This window comes from Metopolophium dirhodum, chromosome 9 (assembly GCF_019925205.1).
Source record: "Metopolophium dirhodum isolate CAU chromosome 9, ASM1992520v1, whole genome shotgun sequence".
NCBI lineage: Eukaryota > Metazoa > Arthropoda > Insecta > Hemiptera > Aphididae > Metopolophium > Metopolophium dirhodum.
The window spans coordinates 9,552,448-9,577,387 of record NC_083568.1 but is presented as its reverse complement, the minus strand read 5'-3'; the positions used below and the strand labels follow the sequence as shown (position 1 = coordinate 9,577,387).

Sequence of the window (24,940 nt, the reverse complement as noted above, 5' to 3'; positions counted from 1 at the left end):
TGATATTATATCATTGAATTCAAATTTAACACCATCCATTACAGTGACCCACTTGTAACCTACTGTACAGCAGAGCGACATCCACTTATCCACCTTTTTTTTTTCATATGTCTAAAAAATTTAGGCTGACTGACCGTTTTCGCTCAGAATCGTTTTTCTTATACAATGATATTATATCATTGAATTCAAATTTAACACCATCCATTACAGTGACCCACTTGTAACCTACTGTACAGCAGAGCGACATCCACTTACCCACCTTTTTTAATTGTTTTTGATCAACTACGTTAAGTCGGTAACGATTTTTTTACCAACCAAAATATACTCTATACACAGATACATAATATACTCATATATAGCTGTTGTGTAGAAAAATGAATTGGATTTTTTATATAATGTAGAAGCTATTTTGTTATAATATACGCACGTATATAATAATAAATGCTGCAACGACAAAGTATATTTATTTTTTATTTTGTACCTGTTACTCGCACTGTTTCAAATTCCAAATATGCACATATTTGTTTTGTTATTGTTTTGCGATTTTTTTTCTCAATACTCATTAAACGACCGAGTCTTTTTGACTTTTGCACACGAAACCGTGTTTTGGAGACAGACTTATATATATTTTTGTGTCTGTTTCACGATTTTTTTTCAGACGTAAACCTAGTGGCCGAACCGAAACCGCATCAGACCGGTAGGAAAAGGCAAAACTTATCAAAAACCGGAAACGACTGGTAAGTAAAGTAATTTGTTTTTTGTCCATTTTATTATTATTATATTCCTCTATATATTTTCGTATTCGTCCGTTTCCTTCTCTTTCGTCAATCCACGCGGTGCCGGTCGACATGATGTTATATAGTTATATATTATGTTATTATTACGACCGTTATATACCTAACCTACGCACAATAATATTATTATATAGACCGCGAGTTGGTTTCCGTCGACAATAGTGTTTCCCTAACCCAATCACGGGCCATATAAATTTCTCGCGTGCGCCCCTCGCCCGCGTTGTAACCCCCGAACAACAATAACAAAAGTTGGCCAATTTTTCTACGATATTTTATTAGTACCCACGTTCTCGGCGGAGTTATACCCTAGATATAATAGCTTATCGACCTACGTATACACGCACACATAAGTACCTGCGCCAAATACGACGTCGTAATAAACCCGGCGAAATATTATACCGGATATCCGACGTATCGAAACGCTGGGGTTCCGTCCGCTGGGACCGCTGCGATCCGTGATCCACATTATAAATCGGAGACCGACAGCAATCTTCGCAGGAGCGCGCCCCCTACCCAGCCCAATGCAATAATAATATAATTTAATCATTCTTTTCATTTGTTGCGCGCACATGGACTCGTATAAGACTTTTAACGATGAGCAAACTTTATCAAGGTGTATAACGTATAAGTACGCATATGCGTAAATGTATGTTTGAGTGTTTGATGAAGAAGAAATAAAATACATAGGTACTACATACAGAAAGGTAATGGCAAAATATATGTCACAATATAGTATGATGTCGTTACACCGACTCGGAACAAATGCGCGCTGTTCGCATCATGACGTAGTAGGTATTCGTGAAAAGACTAATGATATATTAGGAAATAGGAATGAAATGCTATTGTAAAATTTGTATTCATACAACTTCACATTGCCAGGGGATTGAGGGTGCCTCCAAGATAAAAAGACAGAAAAAGCCAGATTTTGAAAAATTAGATTATTTAATAATATATTTCCTATTAAATACAGAAAATGACGCGTCTCATTTATTGAGAAAGAACGCAGAATTTAAATATATATATATATTATAATATCAATAATGAATTTTTTGAAAATCTCTATACCCATTAATAGTTAATATTATACTTCGCTATCTATAAGTGCACTGCAGATGTCAAATCTTAAAGATCTTAGGGTTAAAATATTTAAAATGGTAAGACTTTAACGAATATGTGTTACCTATACATTGTAGGCATAATGTTAACTTATAACTTTTGGTTTTTTGAATATCATGGATATCTATAATAACACAATATGTTTATAAGTTCATTAACTGTAAAATAATGTAATACGTTATCGAGTTTTTACAGTTAAAGCTATCAAAATAAAAATAAACACTACATTTTCAAAATGATAAGTTTTGTAAATTAAAACTATCATATAAAAATCAACTTTGTAATAATAACAATAAAAAAAGATGCTTATGAAGCTATTCGAGCACTTTTCCATTATTTTACTCGGAATAGTCGGAATTACAATAACAGACAAAACTAACTCAGAAATAAAAACACATTATTAGTATTGTAAAATGAATACATTCCTTGGTAAGGCTCAGATTCTAAAATGTATATAATTAGTAAAATTATATCACAATACATTACAATATTTAAAGTAATTAATAAACTCAATTATAAACTATTAACTTTAAACAGTCCAAACTATATAGCTATACTATATAGCTAATAATATTATGTATCTATTCCTGTAACTATTGGTAACAGTTTTTAAGTAGACTGAAAGCCCTTTTCCACATTTTATGCATTTTACGCCCCATATTTTTTTTATCATACAGTTATAAACCCATAAACAAAATATATTAAATTACGTATTATTATGGAGTTCCACTACTATAAAGAACACACAATTTTTTTTTGCATTATAATTATATTTTTTTACATCGAATATATTTATTTTTTGGCAATTGCCGAATGTAGTTTTAATTAAATTTTACTTGTATATTCGATATAATGACAAAATACGCTTGTCATTAATAACGTGCCGCTAAATTTAGGGTTAAACTCGTTTAAACTTTTATCATATTATATTATTATTTATTTAGAACTTGCTGAAGAAAATTTATGTCTGAATTAACTTCATACGTAATATAATTTATTCCTCTATTTCCGTGTAAAAATTGTAAGTGGCTATACTCTATCTTTTTTAATATTTCTTATCGCAATTAAAATAGTATAATATTTTATTTTCCATTAATGAAATTTATTTTCAAATTGAAACATGTATAACATTTTTACGATATAGGTTACGGTGGGTACATCTTTTTTCAATGCACTCCTATCATAAAGATTAGGTAAGAAAAAACATTTTATATACACAGAGTGATTTAAAGTTATTTAATTTATTTTTAGTGTAGGTTTATCTTTATTTCAACCACTCGATTATGGTTGACCGTGAGAACAATTATTATTATCTCTGGTAAATAATATCCATAGGTATTTCGAAAAAACATCCTTCTATAGTATATTTTCGTTATTAAAATATAATATTTAATGAAAATTTCATTTCTCGGGTCATCGTAGAAAGTACATGGTGCTATCGACGGCAAAAGTTTTAATAGACTTTTCGTCCCATGGAAATTGCCAGTGATAATAACTTTTCGGAGTAGCTAATCAATTAATAATGACTATAGTTATTGAAACGTTTTAATGAAGAGACTCTCTTTTTAAACATAATAATAAACATATATATATATATATTATATATCATTAACTCATGTGTTGAATTCATTACATTATTATTTTAATAAGTTAGATAGGTACTTATAAATTAAAATATTATTTTTCTACAAAACTAGATATTAAAAACAAATATTTTAATGAACTTAAGATTCGATTTTAAATATGTTACAATTACAATGGAACTATTTATAATAACACATAATTCCAGTGTACAATATAATATATTGTTATCGTTTTAATTTTTTGGCATTGTTCAATTTTATTACTTTAACAACAATGAAAATTACTGTTGCAAATACCTTTTTCTAGACCCTCTCTAAAAATATTATAAAATAATATTTGCGTCGTGGTGTCGTAACGCTACAAAAATAAAAACATGACTTTTTTATTCTCGCGATACCTACTTGAATATAATTTGGTGGTCAGATAACTCCTCGTGGAAAAACCCCGTTCATTCGTTGATGACTGTGCAGTGTATTCAATTTCAGATAAAGTCCAAATTGTATAAAAAAAAAATAATAATAAAAAGGGTTGGGTGTCGTTACACGGGGTAATTACTACGCGGGTATTGTGTGGGTATAGTATTGCGTTTTTAGCAAAGCAGAATTCCATAGGTAAATAATGTAGCAAAGATAAAACCAACCTTCAAAATGAAATAAAAAAAAAAAAACCAGGATTTTTGAGGGCAACTGTGATTTCCCACGAGACCATGTGCCGGGGGATTTTTAATTCATTCATCGTCCTTCTTTTTTTTGTTCTAGTCTGAAAGACTGGAACTCTAAAAAAAATCACCACACCGACAACGGAAACCGAGGTGGATAACTGAATTGTATTCCAAGTGAGAATTTTCCGGAATATTATATTTTATTGCCTGTATACCGTGGCGGTGTTGGGTTTAAATTTAAACTATGAGATAACTATAGAAGGTCGATGGAAATTTAACTCGTACTAATCATATTATATTGTAATATTATTTATGTAGGTACAATAAATTTATAAGCAACACTGATTACTGCAGCGAAGGGCAAATAGAAATAATGTAAAATGTTTTTTTGTTATTTTTAAGTCTATTTTGAGCAACTCTTATAAACTCATTTAAAACTTGCTCGTCAAAATTACGAGCTGTCATCAAAAGGTCATTTGCGCAATGGCGAGCCAAACACATTAGTAAACTATCTATACTAAAGAAACTTATTATTAAAACACTGCAAATCGCGAATAAATAAGGCGAAAAATCATTCGATTGTTTTTGAATAAATACTTAACTGTAGTTTTGACATCATTTATGTAATTATTGAAATTTTAAAAATAAAAATGTGTTTTAAGTACGTATAATAATACATAAGTTATTATTATTTAATGAAATTAACAATTTCTCTCGTGTTGATTTTTGTGTTATTTTCAATATTAAAATGCTGGGGGCCTATATTAAATTAAAATAAACAAATTTTGTGACTTTGATATTATAATATATTACTATTTAAATTGTAACATAGGTAATTGAACAAAATAAAAATATTTAAAATAAAAATAATATATTTAACAACAAAATATTGTTATTATAAATTGTAAGTAAGTAGAATAAATACATCAATAAGATAAACAATAATGTTTTTATTGAACTTCATTAAAGCACAAGCTGTTTTTGTCAAAGATAATTCTTTTCATCTGATTCACTTTGTTAAAATTTAAGCAAGATGTGCTTTCAGAAAATGTCTACACTTTTGGTTCATATAATAATATTACAATAGGTATGCATTTTAAACTTATACAAAATAAAGCAATTTTAAGTTCAATAGTTAAAAAAAAATGTTGTAATCATAAATTAAAAATATACCTACGGAACCAATTATATATTTTTTTTTCAGGGGGAGAACAATGGATAATGAGTAAAACACAATTAGTTATTATACCTTATATAATAATGTATAGAAAATAATAAAATATTGGTACTTTATTGTTATACGATACTACCCTGTTTTTTGATATCACAATTCAGCTGCTATCTATAAGACTACTAAAATTATACTTTCCTGTTATACACTTATACGAGACTACGGCTATTATCGCGACCACCGCCCAAGACTACCTCCGTTATCGCGACTACCTGTCTTAGCTGATATTATAGCTGAACGATATCCATAAGCTGCGATTATATTTATTATATATCTATCATTAGTCATTACGTATATTATTAGTTTTTGTAATTGGTGTTTGCCACGGCAAATTTAGTACATGACGAATAATTATTATGTATTATCTTTTAATTTTTTTTTTTTATATAATTCGATTGTGGTCATCCCCACAATACATAAATTATGTATTATTTTATTTGTGGATTTACCATCTTTTGTATTGTTATTATTATTTTATTGTTTTCCGTACGCCGTGGCAAATTTGGCACTTTGGCGTTTACCGTGTAAAATACATTACGAATAATTAATATATATTTAAATTTTTTCTTTATTTCATTCTGGCCATCCCCAGAATACATATTATTGAAAAATATATCAAAGAAGGCAAGAAATATAAGGTAGTCCCGTATAACAGGAAAGTACCATTATGGTATTTTTATATAACAGGATTGAAATGTTTCACAAAATAAGCGCGGTAGTCGCGATAACGGAGGTAGTCTTGGGTGGTAGTCGCGATAACAGCCGTGGTCTCGTATAACAGGAAAGTACCATATAAAAAATATCATATTTAGTTAAACGAATAAGTGGATAAATATTTCATAAAAAATTAAATTTTTTAACCATAATATGTATTACGATAATCGAATTGGTCAATAGTTGTGTTATTAATATACATTTATATTAAAATAATATAAGTAATAAATTGATATAAATAATTTAATAATTAAAATAGATAAAATAAATTGACGTTAAACACAATGTCATAATAAATTGTACTATAATATTGGAATAATCAATAATCGAAAACAATACTAAAAGTTTGCTCTAACTAATGTTATCTAATTATAAAAAATACGATTGATAATTTATAGTACCTACTTTATACTTAATCAGGCGTGGATTCAAGGGGACTACGAGTGCTCGGACACCCCCTAAAATAACGTAATCAGAAATAAAAAAGTGGAATGAATTTTTTTGTTGTGCACCCCCTCTTAAAATTTTCTGGACCCACGCTGTACTTAATATGTATTTCTACAAATATTTTGATTTTCATTATTTATTTAAAACCAGAAATTATGTGGATGGTCGATTGGTAAAATTTTATTTGAATTGACAAAATAGTGAAATTATTTTTACGATTCTACGCGGTGGTCCCTCAGTGTGTGGAATACTTTTCCATGATCGATATATTAATTTAATGTTTCCCCAATTATTTATTTCGTGTCACCACTTAAAAACAGGAATCGAGAGCAACATAATAATCACCAACGAACCGTTACTTTTTTCTTGGTCCTGCCAAATGGGGTTTACACGTTTTAAAATATTTAATAGATTATTGTACTATTTTTGGTTTTAACTTTTTTTCATTCGTATACCTAGGTACCTACGTGTCCAGTATTAGCTTTACACATTCTCCGAGCTCACATTATTCCTATAACATCTGCGCTGAACACAACCACAATATCCGTAACGCTCAAGCTATTATATTATACCTATGTGTCTACAATATTATAATGGATGGTATAAAATATTTGTTCCTCCTCGTTATAATATTTCTTAGCGTTCTGAAATGAAAAAAATAACAATTACATTGTATTATAAAAGTCTGAGCGTGACAATAACAATATCTATACAATTTTGAGAAAAACATGTGCACATATTATAATATTCATCAAAGTCTTGCAAACGAGTATACCGTTCAGAATTATGTTAGAATTTTACCGTTTCCTGTTTCTATTGATACTATGTATTATTATATCATCAATTATGCTGATACACTGGCGATTCGCTTCGTCGCCATTTCACCACAGTCAAGACAATATACGTTTCCTTTAATTTTCTCCGACTATTTTAATATTCCATTGTTTTTTTTCGTAACAAAGAAATTTCATTATCCAACAATTCACATATAAATATAATATATTTTTTCCTCCTTTGAATATTTCATGTATATTATTCCACACTCGCATATTTCCTTAATACTCTTTTATATCTACTGTTCAGTCTTTATCACGCCCTAGTTTCATTTCATTCAAACTTATAAAAATTTTAAAAACCATTTCCCCTTTACTCATAATTTATTCTTGCCACGTTCACCGTAGAATCGATTGCTTCCATCAATTACATCGTTTGAATTACGCGTTTGCTTTTATTGCGACTCGATGTGTTTCATAATATAATATAGCAGTACAGGTATAAGCGTTTAAAATGCCAGATTTCCTTTATTATAATACCATGTTTCTGTATAAATTATTTTCTCGTTTTTCGCATAAGGTTTCTGACGACATCATTTTTCGTGTCTCAAAGGAACAAAAATGGGATATCGATAAAAAAAAATGTCTCGAGCTATTTTTATGAATCACGACAAAGAAATTTATAATAGTGATAAAAAAAAATTACCTCTCGTACCTATGGTAGATAATACTATATACATACACACACCTTTGAAACGATAAACGACACTCGTTAATTTCTATTACATCCCCCCACGGCTCCACGACGGCAGCGGTACCAGATGTGTACATACACAGACACCACCCCCCACCATTTAAAGACGAAGGGTTGTGTTCATTAAAACGGTGAGGAATATTTTGGCGCCTTATCTGCCCTAAGCAGGTCTATCCTTTCTTGTTGACAGAACTGCGACGACAACACCGAAACCGACTCGCACCATGCACAGCCACAGCTGCGTATACCTATATGTTCGCGTACAGTAAATACTGAAAATATACCGTTGAGACCTTATAATATAATAACTTAAGAGTACGGGAGGTGAGGTGTGATGGTTGGGAGAGAGGTAAAACCACGTAGAAAGGATATATAGGGGCGAGGTCTGGTTTGGACGAGGATCATCATCGTTGGCGACAGGACGCGTAGTTTTAGGGGTTGTGGAACAGGTGGTTTTACCCGTTCAAACATCACAAGTACGGCCTATACGCACAACTTCGACACTCGACTATCGCGTCTTATAGTCGTCTTTAGAAACGGTGTTTTTTGTGCCCGCAGCACCCGCCCCCTAATATACCTACAAAACATAATACATAGTATAATTGTCGTACCACTCGACCGCCATCGTCGCTACCTGACAGATAATTAACACAAACACGCTTACGCAGAGAGTTTCGTCAAGTATAGTGTAGCGCTTATAACAACACTAATAATAATAATAATAATAATAACAATAATAACAATAATACGACCCGAGTTGTCGCTCTCGACCGTCTTAAATGTTCGATTTTGGTTTTGCGCACTGCTAAAATGCAGAACGAGTAAACTCCAGGAACTCCACCTTTGGCGCTGTAACCTAAATATCGAAGATGTGTGGGGTGTGAGGAGCAGAATATGTCTTGAATACGGTGATATGACAAATGTATTACGCTGCGACCACTTTTCAATTTCAGACCCGAAGCGTGTCGGTACAACGTGCAATTTTTTCATGGTTTTTTTCATGGCCGTGGCCTCTATCATACGCACTCTCGGGGGCCGGTCACGTACGCGATTCGCACACTATATACACGTTGTGGTGAGACGTGCCGGGTGGCTCGTGGAAACCTTGGAATTCGCTAGACGATAAATATTTTTTTTTAATGGAAAACCCAGAAGCTTTTGCTCCGATATTGTCACCGTGTCCGATCCTTATATTATAGAAAAAATAAAAACCCCAAAAATGAGACTGGCGTGGCGGCGTGGTGGCTTCTTACTATCGTTATAATACAGCACATTTTGTTACAAAGTTGGGATCGAGAAATCCCGAGAGATCAAAAGTACAATTATACGATTATACTAATATACTAATATAGTAAGTTATAGCATGTATAATTCACATAGCGTTACAGGTTGTATACTTGTATTATATAATAAAACAAAAATTGCACCGTTATTACACTGTAACGCTGTCCCAAATATCAAATTAAAACAGAAACGATTCCATTATATTTACATATAGTCATATTCAAATAATAGACTATAGAGGATATTATAATATAATACTAAAATGTGTACGTAATTATTCTTCTTATGATTTATATTATGTTTAGTTATTCGTGTACTTCGAAATTTTTATATTAAATTATGGTGTTGGTATCCATTTAAAATCGATGCAAGTCGATACAAGATTTTGTTATTTTTGTAAATACCGATCTATTATAAAAAAAAAACAATATTTATTTTCAGTGTACACAACACCTATTGCGACAGTGTTATTTTCCGTTTATAATGGTAGTCGGACATGCGATATTCCTCTCTCGTGTTAATAATACAGTACATAATATTGTCTAATACGCGTGTACGTTAAAATTTGTAATAGTAATTAATGAACTAATTATATATATATATATAGATATTGCATCAAATTTACTCACGTATTATTACAATTTAGGGTATTCGGAGTACCTAATCCCAGATGCACTATCTTTTCACGCTGCTTAATTTACTGCGATTACGGTTATTCTCTCGAGTGCAGAGAGCTATTGTTTAAAATGTGTCATTCCCTCCCCCCCCCCCCTCATCATATTTACCAATGTAGTTTAGCACCTATATTATCATATAGGATTCAAATTTGTCTCTTATACGATTAACATTGTATGTATATTATGATATAATAACAATAATATTATGATGCACGCATATAAAATATAATAAATATATATAATAATATATTGTTCATGTAAACTGATTGTATTTTGTTTTTATATTGTTTTTTTTTTTTTTTTTGTTTCAGGGAATATTATTACAACAGGTATGATATATACTTTAATATTATATTTAAAAAAAAAAACTAAATTATAACTTCAGTGTGTATATTGTCGTTTAAAAGAAATCGATTACCCCGTTGAGTCGACTTTCCCAAAGCGAAACTACGGTTCGGAAGATGAGATAAAATTGAAGTTTAAGTAAAAATAAAAAAAAAAGAAAGCGAGAGACCGAATATAAGTTTCAGTGAATTTAAATAGTAACTCTGTTATTGGGGTCGTTTTTTCGAAAACCCGTTTAAAATACTCCGGAGGCAACTTTTTATCACGGTGAAAATAATAACTCCACGCACTCCTCTCGTACAACCAACTTTTTTCCTCTCATATTGCATTTTGTCACCCGAAGAAAATCAACTTTTGACGGGACTCGTTTGCCATTCAGGAGAATGAAAAGATTTTCGCCTCATAATGAAGATCATAAATTGAAATCTAAAATTGTAAGTAATAAAAAATAATTTCATTGTAATAACATTGAAGGTGGACACCGGGAATAATGATGATAATAATAATAATAATAAACATTTTACGAGAATGTTCGTTCGTAATATTATGCATTCATAAAAAAACCATTCTATCCTCGTCTTCGGATTTTCCAGGGATGTGTTGCACTTTCTGTACGAACATCGATATTTTTATTATAGTTAATCAATGTCGTAGCATATAACTTATAAAAATCAAATAAATAGCGAACCGCTCGGCATTTTACAAAAATCGCAATGTCATTCTCGAGTACATTGTTCGTCTCTTCATCATTCACCAATTCACCTGCTACAAGTAATATTAGTATTACAGCAGTAATACCGTTGCGAAGCCAGTGTAATGGTATAAACGTCAATTTCGATGATAAAGCATACTTCTGAGAGTTTGTTTATCGACGACGAAACGCCAAGGGGAAAAAAAGAGAGAAAAATAATAATAACAAATACTTTAGGTAATGTTGAGATGAAAAATTGGCAATAAGTCGTTTGATTGCTGTCACACAAGTACAGTATGTGTACATATCACCACAGCCCGTACCGTGATGTTTAATAATGTATATTATTATGTACGTGTATATATTATAATATATGTTTGTGAGTGTATGTGTGTCAAGATAGGGTCGGTACGGCTGTCAGCATAAAAGTCGACCAAGAAAAAGTTTTGAATATTTATGAGTTTCTCTCTTTCGTTCGATGATGGATGACGACGAGGGTACGCGCGTCTGCGACATTATTCTAACCGCGAGAGGTATTATTATTATTATTATTATACGCTAAGGTTACGACGACAGAGTCGCGGTGTGCGGGGAGTCGTATTAATAGATATTCGTCTGCAATTAGACTCGGAATTCGATTTCGCGGTGTGTTGAGCGTGAACAAAGCGACGACAGTCCGGCACGCCACGTATGATGTTTTTAATTCGTTGTAGACGTTCCTCCTGCCCAATATCGTTATATTTCGAAAATGTTTTCAATTCGAAACTTTCTAGTTCCTGAATCAGTGACAGGCAGACGGTGTGTGGACACAGGTATATACCACGCGGTAATATGCTGCAGCGCAACCGGTGTGGACGAGGGATGCAGGGGGGGAGAGAATGCGATCTAAGAACAATGCGGTCGTTAAGGGTGTGCCATGAACGCGGAAGTCTGTAAATATGCAAAAAGGTGAACGAAACTGTACACGTTGAATTTTCATCAGCATTTCTCGCGTGCAAAACCATTGCGGTGGTGGTGGCGAAAACGCAAAGAGTGAATTATACGGGGCACGAAAACACAGCTATTCCGAGGCGCAACAGAAGAAATAAAAAATAAATAAATAAATAATAGAAATCTATTATTCAAAACAGACATCCCGAAAACGCTCTTTTCCGTTTGGAGTGCTGACGAGACATTATATTTTAAACTTAATTGAATTCAAGACGTTCGCCTTTGTACCACCACGACCCTAATGGATCGAAGCCGATACGCTTCGAGAGACAAGGGTGGTTTCGGGAAAAGGTGTCGTTTTTCAATTTTTATTCTTTTTTTATTCTTTCGGTCCGTCTACGCACACAACTGCTCTGCGGTAGTTGAGCTGTCAAACGTTAAGTGATGTGCGTCTATAAAAATTGGTTTACTTCTCAAAATCGTGATTATACAGAAAATATATTATTATATGGGTACACACCTATCCACCTATCAGTATTAAGATGCCTACAGTATATACCCGAAATTTCGAAGAATGCTGACTAGTGACTATTGATGTTGTCATTATATTTTAAAACGAGTTCGAAAGGCAGGTATTTGTACTATTTTAAAATAACAGTTTATAGTTTTGAGTAATTTGTATTAAGTATACGGTATATACCTATAACTACACGATTTAACTAACACTGCAATTTTTTAACGTGCGAGCATAGATTATGCAATACAAACTATATAGTGTGAATGTCTTTAAAGATTTTTTAAGAAAAATTTACTACATCGTAGTGAAAGCAATTTTTAAGGTTATTAATTTTCGGGATTTTAGGTATACTTAGTTGTTGCTAACATTCTTGGCACGTATCTAGGTGAAAAAAATGTTATTATCAAATTGTTATTATATTAATATATTGACGATGTAAAAGGATACATACTAGCTGTACCTATCTATATGACTGTATACTTGATTTTCAACAATAGTCCCATTAGATGTTGAGTATGTTTGAGAAAATAATTGTTCAATATAAAAATATGTATACATAGATTACATATATGATTAAATTACATCTAACGGTTCTAACTATAAAATTTATTTAAACAAATTAAATTTATTTATTTATGTTGTGATTTTGTTTTATGTTATTAGTTATTACTATTTAACCGGGGTGAATTTTATAAAAGTGTTATGTTATAGTTTAAAATGTTTATTATCTTGTACCATCTAAATAAAAACTTCAAATTTATTAAGATAAAATTTAAAAAAAATAAATTTGTTATTAGTTAGGTAGGTAGTATAGTGTAACAATATAAAATGTGAAATAATTAAACAAAATATAATGCTATGTAGTAAGAGTGTTAGACATAAAAATAAACATTATTTTAATAATCGATGTATATAATTTATTACAACCATTTTAAGCTTTACCGAAGTGCAATATTATCTAATCACTTGAACACAACCAAATTAAAATAAATTGAAAATAGTAACACCTGTTTACGCATACAATTTATGTTCAAAAAGAATTGATCATTAGTCTTTTATAATAATAAAAAATCGAGTGTACACAGATTTGTGGACAGCGATTTTGAAGTGTTTGAAAATTATGGGATTTCTTATTGGCGTTTAACTTGGAACAAGATTGGTTAGTGCATTTTAAAGCCTAAACATTTTTTTTCTGTGTTAAATATATAACAGTCATCCTATAACCATTAATTAGTCTAGACATTTCTTTAAACGAAGTTTCGTGTCTTACTCGATGTGAATACATTTTTGCAGTAGATGCCACCGTAACTAATTGGTTATTTCGTTTACCGTCTTAAAATATTTAAGGCATTAAACGTAAAATCACTAAGGCACCTAAATGTGTTTTTTAAATTTACAATTTAAAGATTTACAATATTATTTATATCATATAAGTTCTAACTAAATGTTACATAAAAATGAAACCAGTATAGCATACAAATGGTTTATGACAAATATTGTGGTAATATTATTAAATTAAAATGTATATTATATTGTAAAGTTATTTAATTTTTATTCAACAGAAGTATCTATCAGTAGGTTTATTAAAATATTTTTTAAAATATTAAATAATAGTGATAATGAGTTTACTGGATTTACAATAGAAATGTATTAATGTTAAAATTGTAATTAAAATGATATAAAGGGTCTTTGAGTTAAATTAATATTATGTAGTGTCTTTGTAACTTTTGTGGAAATCCGTAACGTCATAATACACGTCAATAAAGAACAAGTTAAATATCAGCTAATATAATATATTACCCGAACATCATAAAAATAATATGTTTTAACATTTGATGTAGGTAATGAAGGTATTTATAACACTGTTAATATTTTATGAAATACCTAAATGTTCGTTATTAACTATATTATCTATATTAATTTTGTTAGGTATCAAAAGAAGTTTTTTACAATTTTTGAATCATAGTTATAGTTAGGTACTATATATGTATAATATATTTACATTCACACGTCACTTTTTACGTCGGCTTTGTGTGTGTGTGTTTTGAGTGTAGTTTGCGCCCGATCAGCGGCGGTGGCGGCGGCGTCGACGGCAAAACTTGTGCGATAAAAGTTTAACTCGGAAACAAGCGAAAGCAGGTGGGAGGGATGTGGTGGATTCGGCGACAATGGTATAGCGGTCGCGACTACATTATGGCAAAATTTCACCCCCTCTACATCCCTTACCCAGCCGCCGACCCGGCTAGCTATTATGTTACATTAGTTACGGACTGTCGAGCCAGATAAACGACGTTCGTTAGCGTACCCACCACACCCCTTGCAGCATCACGCACACAGACACTCGACGTGCGGTATGTACACACGAGTATATGTTACTATAGGTATAGGTATTCGTAGTGCTGATGTGCGTGGGTGTGTGTGTGACAGAGAGAGAGAGAGAGAGAGAGACGTGAATGTGTGTGCGCATGTCTTCTTCCGCCGGCCCCAGAGTTGCAGAAGCCGCGGACCGTTTCAAATTCGTCAGTAAATTTACTCTCTAAAACTCACGTAACTTTCGTAATTATTAACGACTATACACGCTGCACCAGTATGCGTGTACAAGACGATAATAGGATTTGTTCGAAACCCTGTGTGGATCGAGGAGCGGCCGCGTATTCGTCAACGAGCATGAAGTGCGGAAAAATAAATTTAAAAATTAGTGATCATACCGTGTTGTGAAAATGTCATTGTTTAAAATATATCGAATATTGAATCGGTATACGTATAGACGTATTATAGTCATTATTTCACAAACATTTTAAACTATACAGTGTATATAGTATTATAGCACCTATATCACAAAATAATATTCACCCGTCACTTAATCTAAACTATAAACTAAAAAGTAAAAATGCGTAGGTACCTACATATGGTTATAATAAATTACTATATGTCTTTATTGTTTCAGTGTCCTATATTATATTTGTAAATTAAATTGTTTAGATAATGATGTGATTCGGGATATGTATACAAATATACAATATACATAATTTTAAATAAATTACAGTTTCTGTTATCAAAACTTAACTAACGTACTAAATCGCTGTGATAAAAAAACAATACATTTTTCGTGGCAAAAATTCTGTTACTGTTACTTTTTCTAAACTTAACAGTGAAAACAAAATATTATATATTACATAGACTGAGAAAATGACTAAAACGAGTGTCTTGCGCAACTTACGTAATACGAATTTAATAGTACATTTAGCCATATATATATGGTTCTTAAACAGTAAACATTCATTATAACTGGAAAAGTATTTTAAAGTTTTTGAAAACATTTTTTTTTACATAATTTGAAGACATTACAAAAAACTAGATTTTTACGTAAAAATTAATGCTGTCCATAAAAAAACTACAAATCTAACCAAACCATAACTTTTAAAAATGTCACTATGTTTTGAAAGATTTTATTTTGTAATGTGATGTTATAAACTAGATAAAAAAAAATCATTTTTGAAATTATATAATACAAATTACAATAGTACCTATATCATGTTAAAATTATCACTATGAACACGTATGTATACGACGTGTATGTGTGTGTTCGAAACAGACAAGATTGTGCCTAAAATATATGGACATAACGTCCGTCCATCGGAGTATTTAAGTATTCGAGTTCAGCACACGAAACGAGTGCATCGTACATTGTGTGGAAAAAAATATGCACAACAAAACGTATTATACTAGAGTGATAGCTCTCCACTTTAATTTCCAGACAATATATTATATTATATATTACATGCCTTATAATATATATTATATTATATTATATATTTTACACGCATGTGAACGACGCGCAACGATATATGAATGGAATTTCTGGAGGAATTTCGTTGTAGCCAAACTGGCGCAGGGGTGGTAATGAACCGTACAAGAATTTATTGAAAATTTCGGATAGTTATATGTATATGTGTACAATCTCATAAAAGGGGTCGGCCGTAATGCGCGTACCATATTATTATTATTATACGTACTCTAAACGCATTTTATGCGTCTACGCCAAACTACGACGAGTATCGTGGCGAAAGAGTGTGACATTTTTAAAATATTACGCGAACATGCTTATGCGATTATTACGGGGTCGTCAAACCGTGTACATCTACGCAATTTATCGCGTTTACATTGAAATCATGACGCAGCGACCTCGTGAAGACACGAGTTGTGCATTACAATGACAACACGCACATGCATTTATATATATTATATCCTTAATATTATTGTTGTACTTATTATTTTTATTTGGAAGTTTGCCTATTATAATTGCAACTAAGGATAGGAAGCTTGGAGAGCCCACTCCCAACGATAAAATATTTATCAGATAATAAGTCGTGAACAATGTTTTCTTCAATGAGACGTAAAATTGGCTAAGAACAAATTTCTAAGACTGTTTCTCAAACTTCGCAAATGCTTATATAATTCTTGTATCATTTTTAAAGATTGTGTTGTAGTCTTGCGGCGGTATCAACTTCTCTTTTTTCAGACGAGATCTAACCTTTTTTGCAGTTAATTATTAGGCTATTTTTTTATTTTTTTTATAAAACCCTTTGATGACGTAATATTATGTCCCTACATTATACATTCGCCATACATCATAAATGGCTTAGGTAATTTTCATGACTGGTCGCGGACCTACCTTCCAATGAAAACCGTCATCAAATGGTTAGCAGACGAGACTTAATTGCAAAATAGTGTTTATGATGCGGTCGCGTATTGGATTTATACAACATATTATGGTATATGTGTATAATATTAATACGCGTTTATATATCATCATGATAATATATTCGCGTTGTACTTTTGCCAATAAAAATCATTCGAAAATCCGTCGACGGCCCGCACTTAACGTGTCGCATCAAAACGCTGGCGGTGGCAGCCCTCGAGTTAGGACGTGTTATTATATTATGATGTCGGGCCGCAGGTATATATTATGTATATGAAATGATATATATATATTTCATCAAATGCAAATTCACGCGTCACGTCGACGACGAGACGGGATTACTGTTTAGTGTTTGTCCGCTCCCCCCACCTTTTCGATGAGGGTGGGTTGTCGCCGGTCGAGTGCGTGTGCTTATAATGTCGTCGCGGCGTTTGACGCGTCACGACGAGCGAGGCGTATCTAATTTTGTAAAAAAAATCAAAAGTTAAAAGCCGGCAAGAAAATTGCGGATCTCCAGTGTATAATACCCATATAATATAATATTATAGACACGCTCAATTGACAAACGTATAAAATATAAAACGGGAAATTAAATCAATACGGCGGGCGCGCGTTATAAACGCGTTCTGAGCGGCGGGGAGGAGGATTGTTTTTAATGGGCCTAAGAGTTATGATCCGGAAAACAGCAGGGCAGACGTGATATCCGAGTGCAATTTCGAAAACTCGATGAATTACAACCCATTGTGCGTTCGCGAGCCCCGCAATAATTGGCTCGTCGGCGGAGGGGTAATCGATTTGGTACAAGAATGGAAGTACTAAAAAAAAAACGAGAACAAAATACATCATCACGACGAAAATTGTTTGCTATTAAAAATAGCTAAATTTAGGTATTCGTCTTATATTTAATGCGTGTGCTTTACATATGCCGGAAAATCATAATTTTTTCTATACAATTAGTTAGTAGACATTATATTATAATTACCACATGCCCGCTAATCATTTACGCGCGTTTCTATGCACGTTTTAAAGCTATTACGCCGCTTCGTCGTCAACGATATCGCCGCCGACCGCTGTGGTGGGCAACAATTGCAACGGCGGTGGATCAAAGGCTTCCAAACGTCAAAAGGTCAGCCATCAGTTCTCGGCGAAGGGTGGTCGTAACCAGAACGGAGGGTGTGGTGGCGGTCAACCGACGGCCGGACAAGGTCTACAGCAACAGCCGCATCATGCCATCGTGCCGGACCAACTCAAACTCTACAGTGAGTTGATTCGTAATATAATGACTTATCGTGTATGCGTACTTACTTGGTATGTCGTGCCGGTCACAAAATCCCCACGAGACCCTAGTATTACGGTTTAATTTTATCAACCCCTCCCTTCATAAATCGAATCATCAATAATTGAGTTATTTATGTTCATCAGATAATATTAAGTATGGGAAAAATGTAAAAGACTAGACATATTAAGTTCTTGATTAAATTTATTTGTTTTGTATTGAATGCCTAAAAATGTATAAATATATGTTTCTTGTATTTATAAACTATATCAATACATTCTAAGAATTTGTATGAATATTTATCGGAAAATGTATGAGAGATATAATGTATATGAGATATTTATTTTTTTTTAATTAAGGCTTTGATCACTAAGATCATTAGCCTGTTACTGTTGGGGAGGGTAAGGTTGGTTAGGATTAGATAATTATGTGGAATGTCGATGCTTAACTATTAATGTATACTAAATTGTAATGTTTTAAACAATAGTTAAATATTGTAAAAATAATATAAAATACCCCACAGTAAAATTAATAATAATTTAAAATTCAAAAACAAGTGAAACTAGCAATAAACAATTAAAAACTAAAAAAATATTTTGAACAAAGTAACATGTACGCATTTAATCGTTACTGCATTTCATCCACATTATTGGGTTTTCGGTAAATTTTTTTTTTTTGGTGATAGGTATAGTGTTTAGTGCGAGACCAACATGAATTTACATATATTATTAGTTTAAAACAGTCTAGCGAAATCACGTTGGCAGGTTGAACTAGCGAAACGAACGTGATAAGTGATAACTAACTATAAATAGCTCAATAGCTATACAACTAACCTACTGATTTTACGCAGGCAATCCGGATATACTGATATGTGGCAACTGTCGGGAGATGTTCACCGAACTGCAAGGTCTGTTGGATCATAAGAAGGAATACTGCAAACTCAGGTTCACGTGCAAGTGTAACAACTCAGTCAAGCCCAATTTCAACAACAATAACAGTAAATGTTTTATGATAATAATAGTAATATATTTTGTTGTCTGGCACTGTCAAAGTACAAATAGTAACTTTAATAGTGCAGTGTCATCCGGTTATAACCCTCTCCTAGTGACACCACAACTTCATTTTCGTTACGACTTATTTCTATAGTTATCTGCATAATATTATAAAGAAATACACATTATCGGTTTCAGTGCATTAACACGGTTTACAAGTATAGGTTTACGTATTTTTAATTACAAACTACGACAGCCAGGCTACAGGGTCGTGACTTCGCAATGATAATCACCCGGCACCCGCCCTAAATAGAAGTCAGCCATACTCAGACCTGACCTAAATACGTAATGCCCTACTAGCAATAAAAACGATAAAATATACTGCCATATAAAAAATCACCATCACCTCTATACGCGACAACTTACCAAGTGTCAAAATAAACTAAACTAACGTTTTGTCATAATTATAAAGAATAAAAAACATCAAATTGTCCAAGGCCATCGTTGTCGAGTCAAACTTTGTAATCGTCGTGCGAAATTAATTGAAAATGATTTAAATAAAATATGTATGTTGACAACTTGCAGACGTACGCGTAGTCTTTAAGTATTATTATATTAAACATTTATTATAATCGTGTTTAAAGAAAAAATAGACACGTACAATAATATTTGAAAGTACTATTTGAGAAAATCAATAGTGTCATTACGTTGAAAACGGTAATAAACATTATACGAGTATAATAATATTATTATTATTATATAATAATTTTGACTTAAACGAAAACCAATTAAATCATCCGAACAATGCAAGTGACAGTGCACCGCGTGCTGTACATAATACAGTAGAACCTGACCGAATTTATTTCTTTCCACTCGATCGGTAAATCGACCGACCGTGATCCTATAGTATGGTACCTTCGTCTAAAACATACTCAATTATTAATTAACTAATGGTGTGTGCGTACTGCAGGTTTTAGTAACGATAATAATGGTATTAAATGAGTTATTCCTACAACACTACTCTAATTAAGAAAAAATTAACTTGAAACAAGAATTTGTTACGTTCATATAAATCCAGTTCAATGAAATATATAATGTTAGTTTCAGAATTCTCATAAACGCTTGAGAAATTATAGAGTGAAGGTGTGGTCATAAGAAATTATTAGCAAACAGCGTGCCCAAAATTATAGTGCTCACTAATATAATATAGAGACAATATTTGATGTCAGATCTTTTTTTTTTTAAATCTTTATTTACTTATAATTTTACCTATTGTTATGTTATTTTTTATTATTAACTAATAACCAACAAATAACTTACAAAATATGTTAACTTATTTTATTAAATAATACATATAAATATGCAAAGGGGAGCAATGTAATGCAAATGATAACATTAAACTTTAAGTTGTATAAGTAACAATAATAGTATGTTGTTGAACTTCAAAAATGTTAAATTAATATAGAGAAAAATACAAACTTAACTTAGCTACACATTAGACTTAGATACAAAGGTCTAGTAACCATGTATCTACAAGGTCTATTATATAAGACTAAGTATTATAATATTATATAAGAAGTAAGAACTTCCATAATATCTCGCTTTTAAACTCATAGACTAAAAATAAACCTATCGATTATTTTTTTTTTTCGTGTTTGTGTTAGAATATATTATTTTACATTCACCCCATTTCAATAACAACATATAATATTACAATACCTTTTACGATTTGTTTTACATTATAATATTTTACTATACTTGTCGTACGTAGGTATACCGAATTTCACGTGTTTCCTGTACTAATATTTGTTTTTCTCGTCCTGCAGAATGGCCCGGAAACTTGAACGATGGCTGCTTATCTCTGGTGTGCGTCCAGTGCAAAGAATCGTTTGACAGCGCCTGGGATCTCATGGTGCACGCGCAATCGGCTCACATGATGAACGTCTACCAGTTGACCACCAGGGACCAGGTAACGGCGTCGCCAGTGGGCACAGAATCGGAAAACGGATCAACGGTAAGTCGAATAAACGATGATAGTATAATAATATCAAACTTGCAGTATTCACAACATAATATTTTATACTAACCTTTATAATTGGTATTTTCTGGTCATTCACCGTGCGTATATTGCGTATGTTGGATGCCGATGGTTTTTGAAATGTGACTTTGATGTGCAAGCTGCATTTTAAATGCTCATCTAACTTGGATTATCCTGCACTAAAAATAGAGTTTAAAATTCATATATATTTTGTGTATCTTGCAAAAATCAATTAGCCGGTAGATAGTAATAGATTTTAATCATGTCAACATAGGTAGTAATTTTATCGGGGGCTCAAGGTTGTCTTAACCGATACATGGTTAAAGCTTATATTAACTATATCTTAATATTATACATTATCGACTATAGTTATTTTTACCGGTTTACGATGATTGTTAAAACCCTTTTTGATTTACTAAACCAACGAATCGTTTACTATTTGATACAATAAAACGCAATATTACATTAGTGTTAGTTTTTAATCCAATCCAACCCATGTTTATTGAAACTCAGAATTTATTAAAAGCTTACTTAATTTGTATAATTATTATACCACGCGTAGTTAACCTTAAGCATAAATTGATTTAACCCATTAAAAAAAAAACCATTAATATTAATATACAGTTTAAATCCCATCACTTGTGTTGTAGTTGTGTGTAATCAACAAAAAACAATATTATTTTATAATTTAAATTAAATGCATTTTAAAATATTAAAGAAAGAATGTGAATCTAATAATATTGTACTTCATAACATGCAACAATCAAATTTAATGTTTGTTTAGAGCTGTTTTATTTCCGCATTACTAATTAAATTTTATCTGATATTGTAATTTCATATTAACACATTGTAGTATTGTACTACTATATGTATACGAATAACGACTGATTTCAGTCTGAAACATGAACGATTTGACATAGTTAATTCAAATAAACGAATAGCTTCTTTGTGTTCACTAAAATATGCAGTGTAGTGTGTATGGCATTACCTTATTTTCTCATTTTAAAAGTTCAATTGTTTCTAAAACTTCTTTTACTCAGTATACAATACGAACGATGATTATTTTAAGTTTTGCTTCAATTGTTTCAATATAATAATAATAATCTTTTGGCCATCGGTTGTATTGCGAACTCGTCGTCAAACAGTAAAAATAATATATTTAAATACATAATAAAATGACACGTCTTGATTTAATCCGTGCGCGAATATGAATGGATCTGAATTTACAATAAATCGATTATATAATATGAATAATAATGATCTCATTATATTGTTGTTTTTCGTTTAACCGCTGCAGATAATATTTACCTATACATATATAGATAAAGATAACTAAGCAGCGATAATTCATTGACATTTAATATTAATAAAAAAAATAGATGATTCAACATTAGCATTTATGAAATAGAATTTTTACTATAAATATAACAATAGGTACATATTATTATGTCTCTATAAGTTTAAATGTTAACATTCGTAATAAATACGCGTGTGTTTTAACTACCCAATTTTCCATCGGTGTTTGCAGAGAATAAACAATGTAGTACTACAAAATAACAGACTACCAATAAGACACACTTAATGAAATATAATATACATATAAAAGAACTAAAACAACTAAAAGAACACGAAAACAAACCCGATTAAATAGCCTATGGACTAAATAGCTATGAACAATTGACACCTTCCCAATAAAAAAAAATTGAAAAGTAATTTATAATAATATAAATATTAAATATTATAATATATAAAATAATTTTATTATCTAGACAAGATAAAAAAGATAAATATTTTTATTCAAACACAATAATTGTGTGGATACAATTATCTAGACGATCCACTGCAACACTGCGGCAAAGAGTTTGAACACCGTGATATTATGTCGAGCCGGCTGTGCACGAGGGTCGGCTAATTTAACAAATGCGTTTCTGATGCGAATGAAACATAGGCAGGTACTGAGGTACGCATAAGCCTGGTGGGTGGGTGGATGAGTTGGTGGGTACACACGCGTCAATTAAGCCGCGATCCCCAGGGGCATGTCCGGCAAGTTGATCTTTTATTTTATTCTTTTTGAGATTTTGCCAACGCGGCTTGCACGAACAAATTCTGCCCGTTGTACTATAGTCAGTCGGTATAGGTAAGTATATGTTTTCGTTTTTTTTTTGTTTACACAAACGCGTGTATATCCAAAAGGTCAGGCCAAACAGCAATATCATTATCTCGAAGCACGTTCCGTTCGGCCCGTTTTAATCCATTCGGTTATATAACTATACTATGCGTTTATTAAATAGGTAGGTAATTCTTTTTTCTCTATAGTTTTAATAATCAATCTCCGTGAAAACTATATTGGAATTAATTTTAATGTTTTTTTTTTTATTCGAACAAATAAAAAAACAATATTATATACATTATAGGTATACAATCTGTAATAACAATGTATACAATAGGTAACATGGGGGGGTGGGGATGGGATTCAATGATTACTTTATAATTCTAGGCTGTGTTTTTTTTTCAATGTATAGGATGTCCCTCGGCCAATTTCGCTTAAGACGGCAAGGTTGGGGATCAGAAAGTGTAGGGGAGGAGATGTTTGAAATTAGTGAATTTAAATGGTTGAATGTGTTTTGTGAAATGGTTTATACTTAATAGTGGGAGGCTAGTCAGCTAGTGAATGGATGGTTGGGATTTTGAGGTCAGAGTGAAGGGAGAGTTTCTGACGTATCCGGAGGCCTTTATAATGAGACGGAAGGCAAATTGACTGGAATTGTTGGAATATTTTAATATTGTATGTTTTGGCCGTTTCCCAATCCCTAACCTGAATTCCATAGGTCATCGATAAGAGGATAATTTATTAATAAATCAAGAGTTTAAATGTTTGATATTGATTGGAAGTTTTGATTCGAGGAGGTGTCTAAGTTTATGAAGTTAAATTTATTTTATTGTAAATAATAATTGTATCGTTAGGTATACGTGGTGAACATTCCAAAGAGCGCTTATTGAAATATCAAAAACGCCTTAAAACTGATGTGATTTATTGTCCCTAAATAATATACCTATTGTATCTAATATTTAGGTCTTGTATAACGTATGCTATGACGATGTTTATTCGATCAACAACAATCTATACCTACCTATATAATATTTATTTTAGACTTTAGTACATAATATTATATTTATTGTTTATATTATTAGGCGTTATAAAATCTAGTCTATTATTATTAGGTACTATTTCCGTTTAGGTCCCACCGAGATGCTTTTAAAAAGTATTAGTCGCATATCATACCTATCACGCTTTATTATATTTATATTTGAGTCTGAAATCATTACGTGGACTGTCCAAAGCCAACCAGCTACGTATAGCTATAAATCCTCATAGGAATAGTAAATACGACAAAAATAAATTTCTGTGTTCGT

The 24,940-nt window shown here is 31.7% G+C and overlaps 1 protein-coding gene across 2 annotated transcripts in view; it reads left to right on the top strand.

Moving 5' to 3' along the window:
* Positions 1-24,940, top strand: part of LOC132951954 (heterogeneous nuclear ribonucleoprotein C-like 3) — a 129,121-nt gene that overhangs the window by 95,187 nt on the left and 8,994 nt on the right. For both annotated transcript variants that reach the window (XM_061024030.1, XM_061024031.1), the window contains 5 exons: positions 659-737; positions 10,347-10,364; positions 18,250-18,479; positions 19,347-19,493; positions 21,315-21,502. In XM_061024030.1, coding sequence (XP_060880013.1) covers positions 659-737; positions 10,347-10,364; positions 18,250-18,479; positions 19,347-19,493; positions 21,315-21,502 — 662 coding nt within the window. The remainder of the gene's footprint in view (positions 1-658; positions 738-10,346; positions 10,365-18,249; positions 18,480-19,346; positions 19,494-21,314; positions 21,503-24,940) is intronic.